The 21239-nt window shown below is 39.2% G+C and overlaps 2 protein-coding genes across 6 annotated transcripts; one reads left to right on the top strand and one right to left on the bottom strand.

The window, feature by feature from the left end:
* Positions 1 to 2463: 2463 nt before the first annotated feature.
* On the bottom strand, positions 2464 to 7394 carry LOC146508633 (c-Myc-binding protein-like). 4 transcript variants are annotated; one of them, XM_085176539.1, is made up of 5 exons: positions 7233 to 7394; positions 4776 to 4848; positions 4181 to 4229; positions 3891 to 4020; positions 2464 to 2911 (listed from the first exon to the last, which is right to left on the bottom strand). In XM_085176539.1, the coding sequence occupies exons 1-5, from the start codon at positions 7257 to 7259 to the stop codon at positions 2864 to 2866; spliced, it is 327 nt and encodes a 108-aa protein (XP_085032665.1). In that variant the 5' UTR covers positions 7260 to 7394; the 3' UTR covers positions 2464 to 2863. The 4 variants fall into 4 exon arrangements, with proteins under 4 accessions (XP_085032665.1, XP_085032664.1, XP_085032666.1 ...); XM_085176538.1 differs by having other exon boundaries at positions 4776 to 4851; positions 7233 to 7393; XM_085176540.1 differs by lacking the exon at positions 7233 to 7394 and adding an exon at positions 5257 to 5449.
* Positions 6244 to 20667, top strand: rragca (Ras-related GTP binding Ca). Of its 2 annotated transcripts, XR_014876716.1 has the most exons (8): positions 6244 to 6640; positions 10008 to 10211; positions 11075 to 11274; positions 14565 to 14679; positions 15837 to 15979; positions 16318 to 16466; positions 18772 to 19692; positions 19725 to 20667. XR_014876716.1 is itself a non-coding variant. In XM_085176531.1 (7 exons), exons 1-7 carry the CDS (start codon positions 6458 to 6460, stop codon positions 18924 to 18926), a joined length of 1149 nt encoding a protein of 382 aa, XP_085032657.1. In that variant the 5' UTR covers positions 6244 to 6457; the 3' UTR covers positions 18927 to 20667. The 2 variants fall into 2 exon arrangements, 1 of the variants encoding a protein (XP_085032657.1); XM_085176531.1 differs by having other exon boundaries at positions 18772 to 20667.
* Positions 20668 to 21239: the final 572 nt, after the last annotated feature.

The raw sequence follows: 21239 nt of genomic DNA, 5'->3' as shown, positions 1-21239 counted from the left end.
AGCTTTAAAGCTAAGCACAGAGTAAAAAAATCCAGTCAGAAACATCACAAAACACAGACATGACACAAGAACCATGAGCTACACTAGATGTAAACATTTTGTCAGTATAACCTCCAGTGGGAAACCTATTTTATTTCAGGCCAAAGTCATCAAAGTATGTTTTGGCCCAGTGCAGGCACACCTATTCTTACCTAATGCACTAATATGTGTGACGCAGTGGTTACATTTATTTTATTTTTTTGCAGTTTTGATAGAAATAAATGCAGAAACGGGGAGAAAAAAAGTTTGAAAAAAATAAGCCCAAATAAAATTAAAAGTATAAATATTGCATTACTTTAGTGTTTTTAAAGCTCTGCTACATGTGGAGAAGTTGCATTAAGACAGATCAGGGACTAATATTGCTAAATCTCACCTGATTGTTGCTTATTGTTGCGGTTAAATGTAATGTGTAGAAATAAGCACATCTGGGAAATTAGCGCACTGACAACATCGATGTGCAATTCAGAAAACTGCTGAAGTTTAGAGTTGCCGGTCTCAGGTTCGCCTGCTGCTCATGTTACCACTGATGTTTCTTAGTTAGAGGAAAGCAGTCTGATTTATCCCTCAGTCATGTGACGATGCTGGGGCAGAGGGCTCAGGTTGGTTTTGTGTAATATTTTTGATACTCTGCTTACATTTGGCACTCTATATGAATCTGTGCCAGCACTCTTATGTTTAAAGAAATTAAAGACTCATTTTAAAAAACCCCACAGCATTCTTGATCCACCTACTGACATCGAGCATCCGAAAGACGAAGAGGATGGTGAGACATATTTTCCTATGGAAGTGGAATGAATATGCACCAGCTCTAAAATCCCCCCCGAGGCAGTTCCAGCCTCTCATCTTCACTCTGCCACGATGACTGATAGTAATTCAATAACAGAGAGACATTAACCAAGTAAAAGCAAAGAAAATCTGCTGAATTAGTTCAAACATCAACATTTCCAAGGATAAAATGTCACATTTGGAGAAAATGGACAGCAAAGATGATTTCAAATATATGACAGATGGGATCTCTGGACAGGTAACCCTCTTCAGCAAATCATCATATGCTTGAAATCATCTTTGGAAATGCAGCTTTCTGCAAACGTGATGTTTTCTCCTTGTTAACATTTCATTTTGTTAAGCTGAGATATATTACATCTTGACAATACCACTGTTAACTACCAAAAAATCTTTTTATACTGTGCACCATTAGTCTAAAATACTGCTGCTAATGTTGCTGTTTGAACTAATTCAGCAGATTTTCTTTGCTTTTATTTAGTTACTGTCTCTCTGTTATTGACTTACTATCAGTCATCGTGGCAGAGTGAAGATGAGAGGCTGGAACTTCCTCGGGGGGATTTTAGAGCTGGTGCATATCCATTCCACTTCCATAGGAAAAATCTGGCTCACCATTGTCTTCATCTTTAGGATGCTTCCCCTTATAGCTGCAGTTGAGCATTTGTGGCTCAATGAGCATGCTGACTTTCTCTCCAATACCAAGCAGCCTGTGTGCAGTAGATCCACTACTGGGTGCTGCAGACCATGTCCTCTCCCTCTCTGGTTTCCATGGGGCACACTCTTGATGGGCTCTGGATACTAGAGAAGGGATGGCAGAAGAATAAAGCTCCCCTCACTCCAACCGGTCGCTGCAGACGGCTGCCCCCTCCCTGAGACTGGTTCTGCTGCAGGTTTCTTCCTGTTAAAAGGGAGTTTTAGAGCTCAGGATACAGCTTCCTCCAACTACGAAACATTAGTGGTAACAGAAGCAACAAACGAATCTCAGATCTGCAAATCTAAAAATCATTACAGGACACAGCGGTCCAGCCTATAAATCTGCTTCTTTTACATTGTGAAACTTTACACCAGCTGATTTATTTTATTTAGTAAATTTAGACATGTCTGCACTGGGCAGACATAGGTGAGCTGTGACAACAGTGCTTTGGCTGTTTTATTCATTTAAACCCTCCTCTACCAGTTGTTTAATTTGTGCATTGCCACAAAAATCTTGTTAAACAGAAGAACATCTGATTGGAAGTTTTCTAATGTAATTTCAGGTTTCACAGCATCTGGACTGGATTTTAAATCTCAAATGACACATTACTATAAGCACTTATCTGAACAAAAACAATACTGTCAGTTTTCTTCGCCCGTTTCATAGTTTTGGTTTTTGTATGCACTTGGAGAAATAGGTTTTTAAGTGTGGAAGAAAGCCTAATGTGCTCTGGTCCCCAAGGTCTTTGTGCTTGGTGTTTGTTTTTTTAATGTGTTTTATATCTGGTTTCTTTCAGCGGGTGATTGAGCCTACAAAGCTGTAAATGACCACAGTAACTCTGTTGCATTACAGAACTCACTGATTGTTTGCTGTAAATAAATTGATTAAAATCAGAAAAACAAACAAACAAACCAAAAAACACACCAAAAAAAACAAAAACAAAGTGATTACAAGGCCATGTTTTATTTTAGATGTGATATATTTTTGTGCACCTACACCAGATTTTTGTAAATAACACACACATACATTGAGCAGTGTGTGTCCTCTTAACAAGACAGGAAAGTAAAACAAACAGCTTAATGACTGCTATCTATTACTAACCCACTCGTCATGTTGAAAGTCAGTTTCTACTATAAAGCTATACTAAACACTAAATAAACCAAAAAAACCCAACACTTATATACATTCATGTACAAAATAAGTTAAATCAAAAGTAGTAAAGTAGAAACTGAGATTTACAAAAAAGTTAAAACAGCAACATAAAAATGTTTAGTTTTCACCTAAGTGTGTTTTCTCGCCTTCAATTTTTAAAGTGATAGCAACATAGAAACAAAATGTTGTTGGGGTCTAGTTAGCTGTGCCTCCATCTTCAGGTACAGATTCATAACGCTGGAGCTAGAGAGACAGAAGAAAAAAACCCAAACATCTACATTAGTCAAGTTTACAAGCCTTTCAGGAGCTCCTTGTGTCCATGCAGACTGTCAGATAAAAAAAAAAAAAATAATAATACACACTGTTACAGACAGGTATCAAAAAGCATCATGGCAGACAACACACTGGCCCACAAGAAGCGATACAACACTCATACCAGAAGCCTCGGAATAGAGCTGTACCACGACAAAGGTAGGACGTGGTACATGATTGAGGTTTGCTTCTTTTGTCCTTACTAGTCTGGACACACTATGACCTACATCATAACAAAATTACCAGACAGTCACAAGGAGTTTTTGAGCAAATTCCTTTTCATTGCACTTCAGGAGATTATGTGATTGGTATCGGAAAGAATGTATGGAAAAGTTATGCATGATCCCAATTTTTCCAGCAAAACAGTTTCACGAATATGAAGTTAAATATTGAAAACAAACAACAAACTGGGAGGCATCAACTGCATGTTTTCAGGAAAGTATCACTCGTTTACTTTTGTAACGCTGGTTAAAACTTGTTAATGCTTCAATCGAACACACTGCTCCAAGGTCATGGGGTCATTTTGTCTCTGTCTCATTTCAAGTTATGTTGCGCTACGTTTGTGCATGTTAAAGTTTGTACTCTGAACTTTAGACTAATTGAAGACTAAAAGGTCTATTTTTGTGTTGTATTAACTTATGTACTGATGAATTGTGAAATCATTGCACAACATGTTTTTGCTTTTTATTTCAACTTGTGGTATCTTGGCATTGATTTATTCTGGCCAGCTGTAGGACACCATGTCTTCTTTACATTCTGTGTCTAATTATAATGACTGTGCTTCAAAAATCTTAAAATCTAAATGAGGTTTAAAAAAAAAAAAAAAAAAAAAAAAAAAAAAAGAGAAGAAGAAGAAGAAGAAGAAGAAGAAGAAAAAAAGTCTTCTTTTTACAAAACACTGGAGGCTTACCTTTGCTTTAAGCTCTTTATTTTCCCCTGCCAAGCGTGCACACTTTTGCCTGAGATTAATCACCTCCTGCTGCAGAGCCTCAGCATCTTCTGAAGTCTGCCCAACTGCACCGAGTTGCTGCTTGACAAATCTGGTAGAAGGAGCCAGTTAAAGAATCTACAGCGAGTGTAATTTCTGTTCAGACTTGTAGCTGGGAGGGAAAATATCAGCTAAAGGTTCACCTCAACACACAGATCATAATGTTGCAGGCTCATAATGTTCAGAATCAGCTTGTGCGATTAGAAGGATACTCCAAAGCATTGTTGGGCTTTTCTTGTTGTTCATATAGCGACACTAGAACTGGAGACCAGGAGGGGAAGGGAAAAAAAAAAAAAAAAAAAAGTTAAACTTTCTACTTATCACTGACTGTCAGTAAATACTTGGATGGACTTAGTTCTGTTTACTTGATCTCTGATAACATAATTCGTGAGTTAAATGGCAAATTTGGACTGTTTACTCAAGCAAAGTCCTTGTACTGTGCACTTACGTTAACTCAAATTATAATCTAATGAATTTGAGAAGTTCGGCACCATTTCTTACAGTGAAAAACAAGTCAAAAATTCTTAATAGGTGAAAAATCCTGCAAAAAATGTATGTTTGATATCTTACATTCTCTATCAACATTACATTAGCTATCAATCCATGTAGTTAAGATGTGTTTACTAAAAAGCCTGACACTGGTGAAAAGGTTTGACCTTATGATTTTCCCTCAAGGCTACTTGGTGTCAGATAATAATTTGCAGCGCTGTCAAAAGAGGGTCTAGCTTTCAGTTGTGCTCTGTAATACTTTGCAAATAGCTCCCAAAGCTAGTATAATGACTTTAACAGAAAAGAAATGCACCATACCACTAGTTAGACTGTCAACAACACCAGCTTTCTCCAAGTATCTCCTAAACTGTTCCCTCTTGGGGTCTGGACCCTGCTGGAGGAAGAAAAATAAGACATTTTATTACCAGCTAATAAAGTACCTTTAAGCTGTCACGTCTTGCCTATTAGAGTGGGCCAATATGATTAAGAGTGTCCTCACTATTTGTAATTTCCTCGTATTTAATGCCCTGCACTTCAAAGGTGCAATAAAAAAAAAAAACGTATAATTTGTAGCCGTAGCTAGTTTATTTACGTTCTCCAAACTCTGTTTACCCACAAACATTTGCAGACCCCCATCACCGAGAAAGCCCAAATACAAGCCGTCACAGGTGCGATGGCGACCTCCTGATGAGCCTCCCTCCCTGCTAACATTAGCTTAGCTAGCTTGAAACACAGGACATGAAGCGGGTTCTTAAAAACAGCAGCGTAAAATGAATACAATGACAGCACACGCGCTTACTTTATAATGTGCCATAGTAATGTCGGTTAGAAAACTGCCCTTTTTCGTGTAGACAGCTCCTATATTTAGCGATCCGCTTAAAATGGGAGCACCTAACTTTGAGAAACAGGTACACCGCCGGCCAGGTTGGTAAAAGTTTACTTTCGTTTATCTTCTTCGCTCAACCAACTGCTCCACAGAGTCAAAGCTGCATTCAGGAGCTCCTCGGGAATATAAGAACGTGCAAAGGTTCCTCGTCACGAAACCAGTGATAAATTCTTACATATCTCCATTTCTGTTGTTTTTCCTCTTTTACAAAGCACTTAAAATTGCACTCTTAGGCCATTCTGCGATTGGAGGGCAAATATTGCGTCAAAACTGCTAAACAAAACAACAACAAAATAATATCATTATGTGTTTAGGAATAATAATAAATAATAAACCATCAAAAAATTAGATGTGTCCAGCTCAGGCAGTTTTTATACAGATACACTAGGTACACCTTTTTTAAGAGTTATTGTAGTTGCCGTATGCTATGCGGCATTGCATAGGCAATATAATTTACACAACAATGGATTTATTTACTCAACATGGATTATTTAATCTGTCCTGCAATTGCGGAAAGAAATAATTCCTACATTTCAGAAGGCTCCTGAAAGCCTTTGCTTCACTGTAGCAGGCGCCTGCTTCCATCTGCTGGTAACAACACTGAATAACACCATGACCGCTCACTCTCTGTTTGGTTCGTCTTCATTAAATGTTCCCTTTTAACCCAAGATCATTTGTGACTATTATTTTAGTCCACAAAAAAATACTCTAGGTGGTTTAAAATAGCTCATTAAAAAAAAGAAGAAAGGTTTTATTTTCTCCTCTTTCGAGCGACAGTTCACAAAACAAGTCCGAGTACTAGTCAGGTGACAGTGGTGAACCTCATTAAAGTGGCAGGCTGCTCGGCCAATCACGTGTCGAATTGTAACCCAAGCAGCGAATCAGAATCAAAGGGCGGGACTAAATGGTGAGTTTTTTTCAGGGCGAGAGGAAATCCTAAGGAAATGTGTGGGATCACGCTCTGCGTTTCCAAGTAGCTCAGGCGTTATTGACAAACTATCTCCATCGGGTGACGTTACTTCATGGTGCCTACCAACGGCCCGCTACAAACAAACAACTAACCGACAAAGTAAACGGGGGGAATAAGGGGGGAAGCGACCGTGCTTAGGACAAAATGTCGATTCAGTACGAGGTGGAACAGCTGTCTGACAGCTACGGGGTTGCGGACTCGTTTCCCAAAGATTTCGGTTATGGTGAAGAGGAGGCCGACATCGAGGACAGCCCGGCACCGTCCGACAGCAAACCCAGGATCCTGCTTATGGGCCTGAGGAGAAGCGGCAAATCGTCGATACAGAAGGTAGGCGGAGATGTTAAATTGTTAGCCTTCCGAGGCGAGCGCCGCCTGCCTCAGCCTCACGCGAGTATAAACGGGACGTTAGCCAAAATAGCTACCGAGTTGGGTTAGCATGTCGCGAGCGATGACGGTTATCAGTCAGCTGACAGCGTGCTCATCTACGTAAGAATTGAAGAAATAATAATAACAATCATAGTCATAATAAAGAAAAATTGTAGAAAGCTAATGGTCACTTGGTTATCTGTGTGAACTAACGCCGGTGTGTCCGCAGGAGTGAATTATTAACCAGCTGAACAGAGGCGCTCGGTGCATCTTCAATGGTGCGTGTGTACATGCAGCATGTGACTGTTTGGTTAACTTATCCGACATGCAAACAAAAAACAGAAAGTCTATGTCAGTCCCACCGAACTGTGCGGTATAGATTTGGAGTGTGCCTTTCACATGACATCAGAGCGACCACACCTTTAAGTCTGCAAGCCATAACACTTTTTAAATCAGTGCAGCACGCGCAAGGCTTCTTTACCTGAGTCGTACCCATTTTATCTAAATAAGAAAGAGGAAAAAAAAAATTTTTTTTTGTTCGGCCGCCACTTACCCCCCTCCAGTAACTGCCCCTGTGCATGATGGACTATTCAGACGCTCCCACACTCCCAAAAATCAGGAGCAGCCAGGACTCCAGTATGCTCAAGGAAATTAAGCCCGCCATATAGTGACACAGCTCCTTGTTAGGTGATGACCTCAGTAGCTGCTCTGAGATTGCTATGACCAGCGGCACCTGTGTTTTCACCTGAATTCCTAATTATTAATTTCATGAGCAGTTTTGGCCTTCCATTAAAGCATATTAATGACTGTCTATAAAATGTTTTTAAAAAAGTGATGTTTAATTTGCTTAAGTTTGAAATGCATTTTTGATTTTTATTTTTTTTTAAATGGCCAAAGATAATCATCATCCATAGATTTAAGTAACACAGACTTTTTGCTAGCTAAATGCAGGGAAACGCCACCCTCAACCCACTAAGTAAAACCCTGTACGAGTGTAGAGGACATTTAATATGAAGGCAAAACCTCTGTCAGCTTTGGTGACTGCTGTAAGCCTGGAGCCAAAAAAAGTTGATATTACAAGTTATGGCGGAGGCAACAAGCCACCAACACCTGTGGAAACTTTGCAGTTGTTGGCAAAGGGGGAAGGCACGTTCGGAGGCAGTGAGAGAGAAGGAAAAGCAGGAGTGTGGATAACAGAGAAGGGACTTGTGGATATTGTGGGTTGGTGCTAGGGATGGGCTCAGGCGGAGGCAGATGACTTGCTGTGTTGATCCCTCATAGGAGGGCTGATGTTTATCCAAGGTAGCAAATCCTTTTTGTGACGTCGAAAGCGCTGGAAAGAAAAAAGAAAAGGTTTGTTTCCTTAAAAGAAAACAGGAAAAAAGTTTTTAAAAAGTTAATATATGTAAAGAATAATAATTTTTAAAAAAAGTTCATTACTAGTAATCCAGTTAACTACAACATAATTAAAAATAGGCACAGTGTAAGGCGGAATGATAAGATTCTTTAAAAAAGTCCAGAAACTGAGTCTCAGTTAATTTTGTTAATTCCCCAAAGTATGGAATTGTAACTGTAAATAATCAAATGACCACAACCACCTGTCATGCAGCAAACCCTCAAGGCTGGTTCCACTTTTTCTAGTTTTTTTTTCTTTTTCTAGTCTTTATTTCATATTTCATCTATAGGCCGCTCAGAATATGTTTCTTGGCCTGCCACTTTCAGTGTTGTTGCACTGTTGTTTAATAATAGATTAGATGTAGTTGACTCTTCTATGATATTTTATTATTTATGTTCATATCCAAGGGGGAAGTAAGAAAAGGCTGAATATAGCTTGACGTGTTGCAAACCTAACCTACAGAAAGTGCATGGAGAAACTTTCTTGTGAAGAATCACACTTCTGTGCCAGTGCATATATGTGCACTTGCACTGCGTTTGCTATAATCCATACACCCTCAAGTCGAAGATTAACATTTCGATGTAAGCTTCCAACTGGGCACGAGAAACATGTGATTTGGATTTTTTTGCTGGTTCATCGGCCAGTGACCTCAGTGGAAGACACATTGATTTAAAATGCCAGCAGGGGAGCAAATACTCCTACCACATCACACGTCCACTACATCTCATTTTCTACCCTTTACCGTATTTGTTAAGCCTTCCTCTCATTAATTGTTAACTTCAGTTCAATGTACAGCAGCCACTTTACTATCCGCAGCGTGAAAAGCTGAAAAATGCTGACGAGAATGACGTGTTGCAATGGATCTGAGTCTGCAGTGTTTTGCCCTTTTCCCTCTTGTTCTACATGTGATGTCTGGATGATATCCTTGTGCTAGAGTGACACTATAAAGCAAATTACAGCACTGTCGTGATAATCTTTCACATGACTGCAATATTTTAATAATGGGATTATGGATCAGCCATTTGTAAACCACAAGTGAAGAAAACCTTACACGTGTCTTCACACATACAAATGTACGGTCATCGGACTTAAAACGTTGCTGGATGACTTCAAGTCTGTTTAAATTCAAACCTGCAACAAAAGTTAACAAGGTTATTATACTGAAATTTTTTTATTTACACATCTGTTAGACCCCCTCTTTATGGCCACCTCCTCAAACTCTTCCGTGAGGACAACCATCTCAGTTTAAACATGTCAAATCTCCATGAATCTGCCCAGGGTCTCCTTTTGGTAGGACATACCTGAAATGACTCGTCTAGGAGCAACAAGGCATCTTAGTCAGATTCTCAAATCACCAAAGTCCCTTCTTTCAGTGTGGAGGAGTACCAGCTCGTATGTGAGCCCCTTCCAAATTACCTAGCTCCCCAGTTTTTCTTGAAGTATTTATTTAATATGAAAATAAAAACTAGACTTTAGAAATAAAGAATTGTAATAAAATAATAAAACGAAATTGATATCCAACACTCTTGATTTAAGAAAAACATACTTGTTATGTCAGTGGCAGTTAAGAATTGATTGCAGTATTGAAAATTTGAAGAAGCGCATGTTTGTCTAGTGACTACAATGATTAGCGCAGTGTCCTCTGTCTCCAGTATTTCCAATAAATAAAGATGAAGTAACAAGAACAGACGGACGTCTTTGCATTTTTTTCCCAGCAGCTAGTGTCAGAATTACCACAGATTTGTGGTCACTGCTATATTAAAGTTTCAGTGACCCTCTTACAAAAGTGCAATTTCTCATAATCCCTCTGTTTGCTGAGTGTCATCATATACCAGTTTTCCCCACTAAATTTAATTAATGTAAATCCGGTTCCTCACTTTAGACTCTGTTTGTATTTATTCAACTGAAACATGGCATCAATTTTCATTTCAGGTGGTATTTCACAAAATGTCTCCCAATGAGACCTTGTTTCTGGAGAGCACCAACAAGATCTACAAGGACGACATCTCCAGTAGCTCTTTTGTCAACTTCCAGATCTGGGACTTCCCCGGCCAGGTCGACTTCTTTGACCCCACCTTCGACTACGAGATGATCTTCAGAGGAACCGGGGCTCTGATATTTGTTATTGATGCTCAGGTGAAGAGAAAAAAAAAAAGAGGAAGAATTGTTTGATAAGATAAAGTGTAGAAGTGCAAAATCAGACCGCTTTCAGAATCACGACCACTTACATTTTTATTAAGATGAAACTGTACAGAAGAAGAAAACAGGCATCCAAGTATACACCCATTTCAGCACTGAAGAATGAGCTGGGTGATGAACAGCCAGAGTGGCTTGAATAAAAGACAATTACATGCCACGGCTTTTATGCCTGCGCTGTCCACATGACTCTGAGTGCTTTCAAGAAGTAATCTCAGCTGCGATATAAGCCACAGCTCATCTGATTGCATGGCTTTATTTGTGCTCAAGGTGCATCAGATTCAATTTGCTTCAGCAGTTGGTCACACAGTGATATGAGAGGAGAGCTGTTTTCCTTTTGCTGTTTTGGGAGGCGAGGCAGAGGTGCATTTCCTCAAACCTCACTTTAAACTGATGAGAATGTACTCCTCCATGTTATCTGGAGTGACAGCTAATAATTATGTTGGGCTTAGCTCACAAGACTGTCATTCTCACTTCTTTAAGAAGAAGCACATCTTGATTTTCCTGTTTATATCACTGTGATAACTTTTTTTTTTTTTTGAAGGATGTTGTTGGATATTATATACACTCTTACTACATTAAAATATTTTCTCATGTTTTTAAGGTTAAAAAAGAGCCGATTATGGATGTAGTGTTCTGTAAGAATAAAGCAGCATGGTAGTATTAAAATTGTTAAATATTCTATGCTACATGTTGTTTCTGGTTTTGTGTCCAGAACAGAAGATTATAGGAAAATGCTTTAAATCTCGTTTTAGATTCACTTTGTGAACATGCCTGTTTTTGTGTCATCTTCTTTGTTATAGGATGATTATGTGGAGGCTCTGAGTAGGCTTCATCTCACTGTGTCGCGGGCCTACAGGGTCAATCCAGAGATAAACTTCGAGGTGTTTATCCACAAAGTTGACGGCTTGTCAGACGATCACAAGATCGAAACCCAAAGAGACATCCATCAGAGAGCCAATGATGATCTGGTAGATGCCAGTTTAGAGAAGCTGCATCTCAGGTACGATTAACTTGTGATTATTTTAATCATCTGTAAAAGCCAGAAGAAGGTGGGGGGGAAGACATCCATCCTGTTTTATATTTGATTTGCAGCAAACAAAGTTTCACACACTCAATAATGCAATACAATAACTCTACTGTTTAACAGATTTAACTAATCAAGAAAACAGGCCACAGCTTAAATGGCCATTAATAAGTTGGTACAGCAGTTAATCGCTTACCCCAAATCTCTCAGACAAAGCATAGTCTCTCAACAAAACTAGCTTTATTCAAGACAGTTTTAACACCCGTAATCACGTTGTCGTAAACAGACACAAGTTAACACAAGTCAGTGCAGACACAAAAAGACAACCTCACTGACTGGTAATGACACATGAGACTGAGAGATGTTTTAACCTCTTCCACAAAAGTTTTATATGGTGGAAACTTGGCCCCACTCATCCTATTTGATAAACATGGTTTAAGAGTATGGTATAAAATAGTTTAAAAATAGTTTTAATTATCCCTTTTTCAATAATTGCAGTAGAAAAGCCATTGGGATGGTTGTTTTATTAATGTCATTTGGTAATTGGTGTTGTTGCTAATAATAAGGCCTAAAAGTAGCTTCTGTTTCCGTCTTTACATATCCAGTAGTCTGTCTTCAACATTGTCTGCATAGTTTTAGTGTTCCTGTGAGATTCCTCTTTGACCTCTTAATGAAGCAACAGTGGCCTCTGCTACAGCTATCAGAGCTGTTGTGATTAAGGCTCCAAAGGGCAGAAAAACTTGAGATGCAGAAAGAAAGTCAAAGTACACATCTGCTGTTTGGTTCATCTTTGTGTGCACACAGCACACCATGGTTTGTTGTTTTCTGACATAAATGCTAAAAGTTTTAACTTTTATATAGCCTGAGGAGTAAATATGTTCATTTAGTAGTCTTTAGATTGAAGAAATGATCTTAAATTTTGTCACAGAATGCAATTAATACTTTGCCATTTAGCACAATGGATGTTATGGCTTCAGTTTTTTAAAATTCTTTATTTGGTTTGTTTTGATGTGTGGTTGGTGTCAAAAATTCACCATCATAGTAAATTCATCTTGTGAAGCCTCAAGTTACTTGTTTTGGCTATACTCATCCTACCATTTTGAAACAAGAGGAGGTAAAAGTAACTAAACAAACATAGACATTTGATACTTTAAGTACTTCTGCTTTTGATTCTAATAGGGACCATCATATGTGTTTGTCTAGTCTCATCTAACTCTAACCCTCAAAGAGTTTCCCAGTCTTGTTCTCTAAAACCTAAAGAATTATGGATTTGATCAACTGGCCCCGTAATGGAATTGACACCCTGCTAGGCTTGGGAGAGCCCGATTGTCCTGCGGAGACATTTGCTGCCGGATACTCGATGGTCGGTTGCGTCGTGTGTCAGGTGACACTCTCGATGGAGGACAATGAACAACATCTACCAATTTGGAACCATGATAACAGAGTTCGGGCTGATTGGAGCTGGCTTTGACCTGGCTTATCGAAGAACAAGAAGCGGCTACAGCTGTACAAAATCCCATAAGGCTGGCCGATATGATAGACGATTGGCAGGGCTGTGAGTACTCAGACTGTGTTTTGAACACAATATGGATAAGATCTTGGAGAAGAACAACGGGAATTGACAGAACTGGTGACCAGTGATGGACATTAGACCAACTTTAAAAATTGGATGCAGTTGTTTGCACTAAACCCAAACATTCACGATCTTCACTCATGCGGCCCCCCAGGCGCCAGCTGAAGGCTTGCCAAAGTTGAAGCTGATTGGAACAACAAATTCTTCCCATGATAACAGGATTGTTGACGGAACTCTTTGTCTTGTCCCTCCTTCAAGGCCACCTGGGTCCACTGGAGACTGTTGACTGATGCTTAACTGGGCGTGGTGACGCTTTCTCTCAGCTGAACACAGGATACACATGCACACACACGAAACACGTACACTGATACGCCCTCACTATCACCCTCCCTACCCCGGATCCAACGCCTCCTCCCATGCTTACCTCCCATCCGATGTGCAATCGAAGATTGCAGCGGTCCCAGATCAGCTGTACACACTGGAATACTCTCCCATGTTGCTTGTCTGTGTTTTATTGTGCTATGGTGTGTTGATATCTGTGCATTTCTGTATTGTCCTTTGTGTTACACATTTCACACAAGGGTTTTTTTCCCTTGCTACCTAGCCTGACCTGTCTCCCCAATGTGATGTTTGTGTATCGTATGTATGGTTGGCAAGGTTTGTCATCTCGGTTGTGGGCGACTGCAACTGACAAATAAAGGCTATCTCATCTCTCATCATCATCATTTACAAAGTGAACAATATGTTGTATTCATTAAGATTTGAAAGTAGTGTTAAGACTAAACTTGTCAGGAAAGGGTTTACTTTGGTCATAGATCTGTGGAGGCGAATAGACATTTTGTCAGACAGTATAAAAAATTTAGCGCAACTTGTTAATTTGAAAAGTAAAGTCAAGGCCAAAGTGTCTTAGACATGCATTGTTTCTAATGGCTACCACATGATTCATTTTTGTGATATTTTCTAGAGTCAAACTAGTCCAGAATTACTAGATACTGAAATTTATGTTGCAGCTCTAATAAGATGAGTTAATGTTAATTGCAGCCTTTGCTCCGACACACTGTATAGGAAGTCTAAATGTGTTGTGTAGCACATTAAACAGACTGTCGGGGTTGAGCCTGGGCAGCTCTGCAGCAGCTTTACTGTTGATTTTTAGGACTGTGTTGGCACACTGTGGGGTGTTTTATGTGGAGTGAGATTGTTGTTTATTCCGGTTAGACAGCCTGAGCGGTCCTGAATATATAGTGGATCTCTGCCTTCTGCCTCTGGTGCTTTCTTCACCGTAATACATTGTGAAGTTGAGCTCCTGCCAAGTGTATGCAGACACTTCCATTTGGCTCACACCACTGTTTTCTCAGACACAAACTTTTTATTTATACATCTCACTAACCAATGTCTATAAGTCATGTGTGCCTAGTTTTCAGCAGTCATATGAAGACTGTTTTTTTAAAAAAAAAATTTTATTTGTTGGGGTTTTTTTTGCCAAGTTAACATTAAGTTTTTATCCTTGTGCTTTTGTATGAATCAGGCTTTAATGCTTTGATTCACATCTCTTTTCTACAATTCTGCAACTGTTTGTCATGTGATCTTGTGACTATGTATTTTTACCTGGTTTCATATGCATTTTGAGGAAGTGAGAAGTGTTTCCTACTTGTAACAGCTTATATGCTTCCTTTTTTTTTTCTTCATCATTCAGCTTTTACTTGACGAGTATTTATGACCACTCAATCTTTGAAGCCTTCAGCAAAGTGGTGCAGAAGCTCATCCCACAGCTCCCCACCTTGGAGAACCTCCTAAATATCTTCATTTCTGTAAGCACACAAAAACCAACCCTTTATGCATAAGAATTCTCTTACAACTTTGTCACTGATGGAGTGATTTATGTGTGACAGCGTTCATGGCATGAGTCATTGCCAGCACGGAAGCCACATTAGTGTTGGCAGTTCCTCCACTGTCCTTACAGCCTTTTCTGAAGATGTTTGTGATCCTCAGTTGTAATGCTACTTTGTCCCACACTGGTAGTAGTAGTCGCTCTGTAACTTTTAACTGTTTTATCTCAGGGTATGACTTTTGAGTGGAGAACAACTGTTTCTTCCTTACATGTACTAACTGGTTTGGTAACTGCCTTGATTTACTGTATCAAAGCAGTCCATTCAGTAAACAAGTTCATATTTAGTTTGCAAAGTTTATTTTGGATGAGGTTTGGCTAACGAACAGGTATTTGCCTCTTTACTTGTATGAAAAACATATAAACAAAAAACCCCCAAAATGCTCCAAAGTTATTGTAAATTTAAATTGGCAGCATCTTCAAAACAGCTTTAATAACTTTTTTGCCTTTTTTTAAAAAAAAAATAAATCAGGATTTATTTTACAGTTGTATTAGACTGCATCAGTCTAAGCTTGTTGTGTTATAAGTTGACAGTTGTCTTCACATGTAAAAGCTTTAAGTATAAAGCATTGACTTTAGCTTGCTCTTATGACACATTGTCTTCATACCCGAGTTACTGTGGGATCTGATTGTGTACATATGTTATAATACACGATAAAGTGACGAAAAAGCCACAACTTTCTCATTTCCCATTCATTTTGTATTCATAATGTTCTCATAAATATATAAAAAAAAAAATTGAAACATTTATTCTCATGACATTTCAGAGTCGGCTCATTTTCTTTGCTTTATATTATTTTGCTATTTCAGGCTTTTAGACCATTTAAAAAAACTTTTGAATTTTACAGCCTGATCATACACAAATCAAAAATCAGATTTTTGTTTTGTTTGTTTGTTTGTTTGTTTGCAGCCTTTGTAAAAAAAACAAACAAACTGTAAGTTTATTCTCTCAGTAAGGGATCTGCTACCAGACATTAATTGTAACAGGAAGTAGCTTCCTGTTTCTTTACCATATTACACTTTTTGACTGCCTCTTTCTTCTGTCTGTCCTTTGTTTGTCTGTCTTCTTGTTGGTAACAGAATTCAGGGATAGAGAAGGCCTTTCTGTTTGACGTGGTCAGTAAGATCTACATCGCCACAGACAGCTCTCCTGTGGACATGCAGTCCTATGAACTGTGCTGTGATATGATTGATGTGGTTATTGATGTCTCCTGCATCTATGGGTGAGTTTTGTGCTTTAGTGATGCACCAAAAGCGGTCAGAGTTGAGTAATGAGTGCTCCATGATTTGATAAAACACAATTTTGGTCAGTGGTGTCTATAAAGTTAATTTTATATTAACTTTCTGTATTCATTTGCATAATAATAACTACCGTCATTTTTGCTTGAGTCTTTTGAAATCTTTTAAGCCTTTAAGAGACGGAGTTCACCCACGTGCTGTCTGAGGGTGCTTTCATTGAAGCACGACTTAATTTATGCACAATTAATAACCTCATAGACAAGCTGCAGTTTATTTCCCATTTCCTCTTTGAATGTTACAGTGTTTTGTTGTGTTTCACTAGTCTGAAGGAGGATGGCAGCGGCAGTGCCTATGACAAGGAGTCCATGGCCATCATCAAGCTCAACAACACCACTGTGCTGTACCTGAAAGAGGTCACCAAGTTCCTGGCCCTTGTCTGCATCCTGCGAGAAGAGAGCTTCGAGCGCAAAGGTAAGCTGTCAGATGACCTGTGATCCTCTGCTGCTCACTCGGCTTAATTTGGTTAATGGTTTTGGCTTGTGTCAAATGTCTTCATGTTTTCTTTCACTTTGTTTATCAGTGCAGTAATAGTGTGTGTCTGCATGTGTACAGATGGAGTGAAATTTGTAAACCTGGATGTTATCATGCACTGAAGTACATTACACAGAAAGACAGCAAAAGTTGGGAGTGATAAAAGGAAGCAGTAATTGACTTTCAAGCTCCAAAAACAGGAGACCCACCACTTACAATTAATTTAAATAGCAACATAAGCTATCTGCAGTTTGTTCCCCCATGTTATGGAGAGTGTAGGAGAGTGGGTTTATTGTAATACTTGTGTGTCTCCTTGAGAATTCAACACAGTCGATGAATTCTTAAGTGAAATTAAGCTAAAGCTGTTGTGCTAAAGGAAAAAAATATCAATTTGTATTTGAGACCCTGATCATTTAATAGCATGTTAGCCCTGGATCAGTTTGTGTATTCAAACAAGTTATGGGATGTACTATGAAGGACCTTCAACATAGCTGGGCTTTCTTTGCATTAGCTGGCTGGACAAAGCCTAAACCTCAGGATGTCGCATTATGGTTGTGAGCTTTCTCTGCCTGTCTCAGGGTGCTTCAGGTTCTGAGTGTCACCTACTCTGATGAGAGACGTTATCAGATGATATTAAAATGCTGATAAGAATCTATAAGGAACATAAAAAATCTAACATTAAAATGCAATACCGCAGCAAACGAGATGAGATTAATGCTGCACAAAATCACAAATCTTGGGATTTAGTGCACAGTCTTAAAATAAACAATTCAAGTTATTTATTTTAATTCTTAGAGCACTCTCAATACTGCTGTTTATTTCTAATGTGATGGCTGCACAATAGAGCAGAAATTTTAAACATTAAAAGGTTACTGTCCCATAGCCTAACAAAGGACACATGGGAATAAAAGTTAAATTCAATTTACTGATCGCATACGTGTTCTTTTTGTTTGTTCTGTGTGCTAATTATTAAAATCCAGACTGCAGTATAAAATATAAAAATACTTTTACATTTTCTGCATCACCAAAGGGAATGCATGCACATTTCAGTGAGTTTTGAGTTAGTGTAACATGTACTCAACAAGTCCACATATAAAATGTTCCCTTAGCAGAGGATCTATATCAAATTGTAAAGCTGTAAATACAGAAATCGTTGAAAACGTGCTGCTTCCAGAGTAATCTTTATAATTGGCAGTAGCATATGGCAATTCTATAGATTTGTAGACTTTCAGAAGCACTGTTACTACTACTGTTTGAATCCCAAAGCAATACCCCAGTTTGGCAACTCTAAGCTTCAGCTCCCTCTACAGGATTGTAGTCTGGAGACTGGCTCGGCTACTTTATGACTTTAATGGAGTTTAGCCACTTACATTGTTGACAATGTTTTGGGTCATGTCATGCTGGAAGAGCCATCCACGACCCGTCTTCAGTGTTCTGGCTGAGAGGAGGTTCCTGTCTAACATTATATCTTGCCCTGTCCATTGGGCCCTCAGTGTGGAGAAGTTGGCCTGTACCCTAAACAGAAAAGCGTAATATTTCCACCTCCAAGCTTGACTGTGAGGATGGTGTTCTTTGGATATATTCAACATTTCTCTCCTTCCAAACACTGCAGTTCAAGTTGATGCCAAAGAGGTACATTTTGGTGTCATCTGACCACAACACTTTCTCCCAAGCCTTCTTTGAGGCATTTAGATGTCAACTGATAAACTTCAGATGGGCCTGTTCATGTGCCTTCTTGAGCAGGGGGACATTTTTGGTCCTGCACGATTTGAATCTATTACAGCATACTGTGTTACCAATGGTGTTCTTGGTGGTCCCAACTATGTTCAGATGATTAACATGCTCCTCCCATGTAGTTTTGGGCAGATCCACCCCCTTTCTCATGATCCTCACCCCAATCCTGCATAGAACTCCAGACGGAGGGCGATTCATAGTGATTTTACATTTTATTCAATTTCCAAAAAACTGTACCAACAGCTGTCACGTTCTCACAAAGCTTCGTGCTGATGGTCTTGTATCCAGCCTTGCAGCTCTACGTCCTTGCTTGTCATGTCCTTTGACAGGTCTTTGGTCTTGCCCATGGTGGTGGAGAGTGTGGATTTTTTGTTAATATTCTCTCCCTCGTCATCAAAATATAACTACCATTTAAAAAATTAGTGCCAGTTCATTTAATTGGAAGTGAGCAAACAGTCATTGGACTGATCAGTTGTTTAATAACATAGTTTTTTGTTTTTCGCTTTCACAGGACTAATAGACTACAACTTCCACTGTTTCCGGAAGGCTATCCATGAAGTCTTTGAGGTGGGAGTTTCCACTCCGCGTTCAGCTGGTCCACAGGCAATGGGCTCACCCTGCTCCAAGGCTGTTGCACTCAATGGCACACCACGCAACACCATCTAGCTGCTGATGCAAAATTAAAAAACAAAAAGATGCAACAAGAAGGAAGAGGAAAGGAAAGATTAGGAAGGGCTCGGGAGCCTGTAGAGAAAAGACTACAAAACTGGGGCTCACCAGCGCACCAGTCACTATCCCATGCTCCCAGCACTTAAAGCACTGAGAAATGTCTCAAGCCAAGAGTGTGGGAGCAGCAGTGGAGCACAGAGGGGTCAGGCCAAGATGGACGATTGAAGGGAAATTCAGGCATCAGGTAAATGCAAAGCACTGTGTTAGCTTTGAGGAAGCCAAGAGACTAAACTGCACCTGAACAGGAAAAGGTTCAGGATCTTTCTTTGGAGTTCTTAAAGCAGTCAAAGGCTGTGATAATTAGCTGCTGTTTCCTCTGTATGAACAATGTGATGTGGGGGAATAAAACCCTCTGTTATAACCTCTTCATATGGACAAACTGTCAGTTTGGAGGCTTTTGTCTCTTGATGAACCCACCCCGACCACTTCTGTGCTGAAAAAGACGATGGATGCAAACTGCTGGTCCAAACCCACACATGTTCAGAGATGGCCTTATGTAGATAAAGCTTGACTGTAGTGCAAGCTTTTTCTCTCACCACCATTCACCTCACCTTACCTGAATGCTGCCCAAAACTTGCTTTTGGTTTGATTTGTGAAGGGAAAATAAGGTTTTGTGAGCAGACTAAAAGGGATTGTGTTGTCCAGTTAGTGTGTGTGTGAGTGTGTGTGAGAAAGGTTTTGATTAAATCCCAGGCGAGTTATTGTGAAGAAAAGAAAACGTATATGTCCTTTTAGCTAAGAGCAGTTTAGCATGATTAAACGCCTCTCATTCAGTGAAAATAACTCTTCTGTGCTCGTGCTCCACTGAGGAACAGCTTCTGATTGACTTTATGATGAATAGAAAAAGGAGTTTACTGGAAATTTGGACATACACATTGCAAAAGCACTGCCACCATGAATGAATCGCAGCCAGTTACACTATGCCACAATTTAAGAAAAAAATTAATTAAATTTGTTAAGTATGAGTGAGATGCAAGGTTGATGAACAGGTCAAGAAACCAGATGGACTCACGGTTTAGGATTGTCAGACTGGTTGCAGCATGCTTGCATGCTTTTCCACTCGGTCACAGTCCCGCCAAAAATGATTAACCCATGTAGCAACCTGATTTAGTTTAGTCCTGATGAGCGGGAGTCACAAGAGCAAATCATTACTCCAAGCATGCATACATCAGTGTGTTTTTTTTTTTTTTTCAGTTGAATTGTTCTCAACCAAAACATTGCTTCTTGTTTTGAAAAGGGGAGAGTGGAAATGGAATTAACAAAGAAAATCAAACTGCTAAAGTAGGAGAAAAAGACCAAATTTTATCATAATCGCCATTAAAATGAAATGCACTGTTCATGTCTGTATGTTTGTGTTTGCTTCTGTCAGGACTGAGAGGTAAAAGCTCGTACCGGTTGCACCTAAAGATCGGGAATTTGACTCAGGAACCAGGATTACCACATTATCTAGCTAACTTTTCTGAGTAAAACTAAGTTCTAGCTTTGAAGGTGCCCCCGGTTTTATTCAGCAAAGTTATTCAGGTAATTCTGGTGCTCCTTGAAACTGGCCCGAGAAGTTGTTTCATTAGTCACCTGAGAATAAGTCACCGCTTCATTGTTGCACATCAGAACTGTGGTGGATGATTGATTTCATGTAATGTGATGCTATACTGTGTGAAATAAATGAAAATTTAAAGTGTGTTCTTGTGCTTTTATTAGTTTGTTGATTAAGAGATATTTGAGAAACTTGCCACATGTGCGGAAATGTCTGCATTCTGTTTGACAACCCTTTCTTCACTATCTAATGCAAAAGTGCAAACAAACACAAGATGGTGCTGCAGGACCATCCAAGTCTCCTCTCCACTATTATGATATCCAGTTTTCTCTTTGCCAAGACCAATAAGTCTTTTTCATACTTGTTAAAAATACAGAAAGTGTGCATCCATTGCTTCACCTGTGCGGTGAATTATACAGCCTGTTAAATGTCACCAGCGTCTATAACAACAGCGAGAACTGCTGCTTCGTTTATTGGTTCTGCATTATGAGCATGACAATAGAATAAATTGGATTACTCAGTATTGAGGAAACGCAGGTGTTTACTCGCATCCGATTTCTAAAAAAAAAAAAAGCATCTTTATGTCGATTCTATGTTTTTGTGTTAAAATGCCAAATAACCGTTTTTAACATTTATTTGCGCAACAAAACTACTCCAATATAAAACAAGACAGACTGTTAATTGTCAGTTTTCTTAAAGTTGGCTGTTGTTCAGAT

The sequence above is a fragment of the Neolamprologus multifasciatus genome, chromosome 11 (assembly GCF_963576455.1).
Source record: "Neolamprologus multifasciatus chromosome 11, fNeoMul1.2, whole genome shotgun sequence".
In the NCBI taxonomy this organism is placed as follows: domain Eukaryota; kingdom Metazoa; phylum Chordata; class Actinopteri; order Cichliformes; family Cichlidae; genus Neolamprologus; species Neolamprologus multifasciatus.
Note: the sequence above shows the minus strand (reverse complement) of the source record. Positions and strands in the feature narration are given on the sequence as shown.

Coding starts and splice junctions, on each gene's coding strand:
- LOC146508633 (XM_085176537.1), bottom strand. CDS start 5,079: ATGTTTGTGGGTAAACAGAGTTTGGAGAACGTAAATAAACTAGCTACG. Junction 4,021..4,180: donor AAGCCCAACAATGCTTTGGA/GTATCCTTCTAA, acceptor TCCTTCTACCAG/ATTTGTCAAGCAGCAACTCG. Junction 2,912..3,890: donor ATAAAGAGCTTAAAGCAAAG/GTAAGCCTCCAG, acceptor CTGTCTCTCTAG/CTCCAGCGTTATGAATCTGT.
- rragca (XM_085176531.1), top strand. CDS start 6,458: ATGTCGATTCAGTACGAGGTGGAACAGCTGTCTGACAGCTACGGGGTT. Junction 6,641..10,007: donor GCAAATCGTCGATACAGAAG/GTAGGCGGAGAT, acceptor TTTTCATTTCAG/GTGGTATTTCACAAAATGTC. Junction 16,467..18,771: donor AGAGAGCTTCGAGCGCAAAG/GTAAGCTGTCAG, acceptor TCGCTTTCACAG/GACTAATAGACTACAACTTC.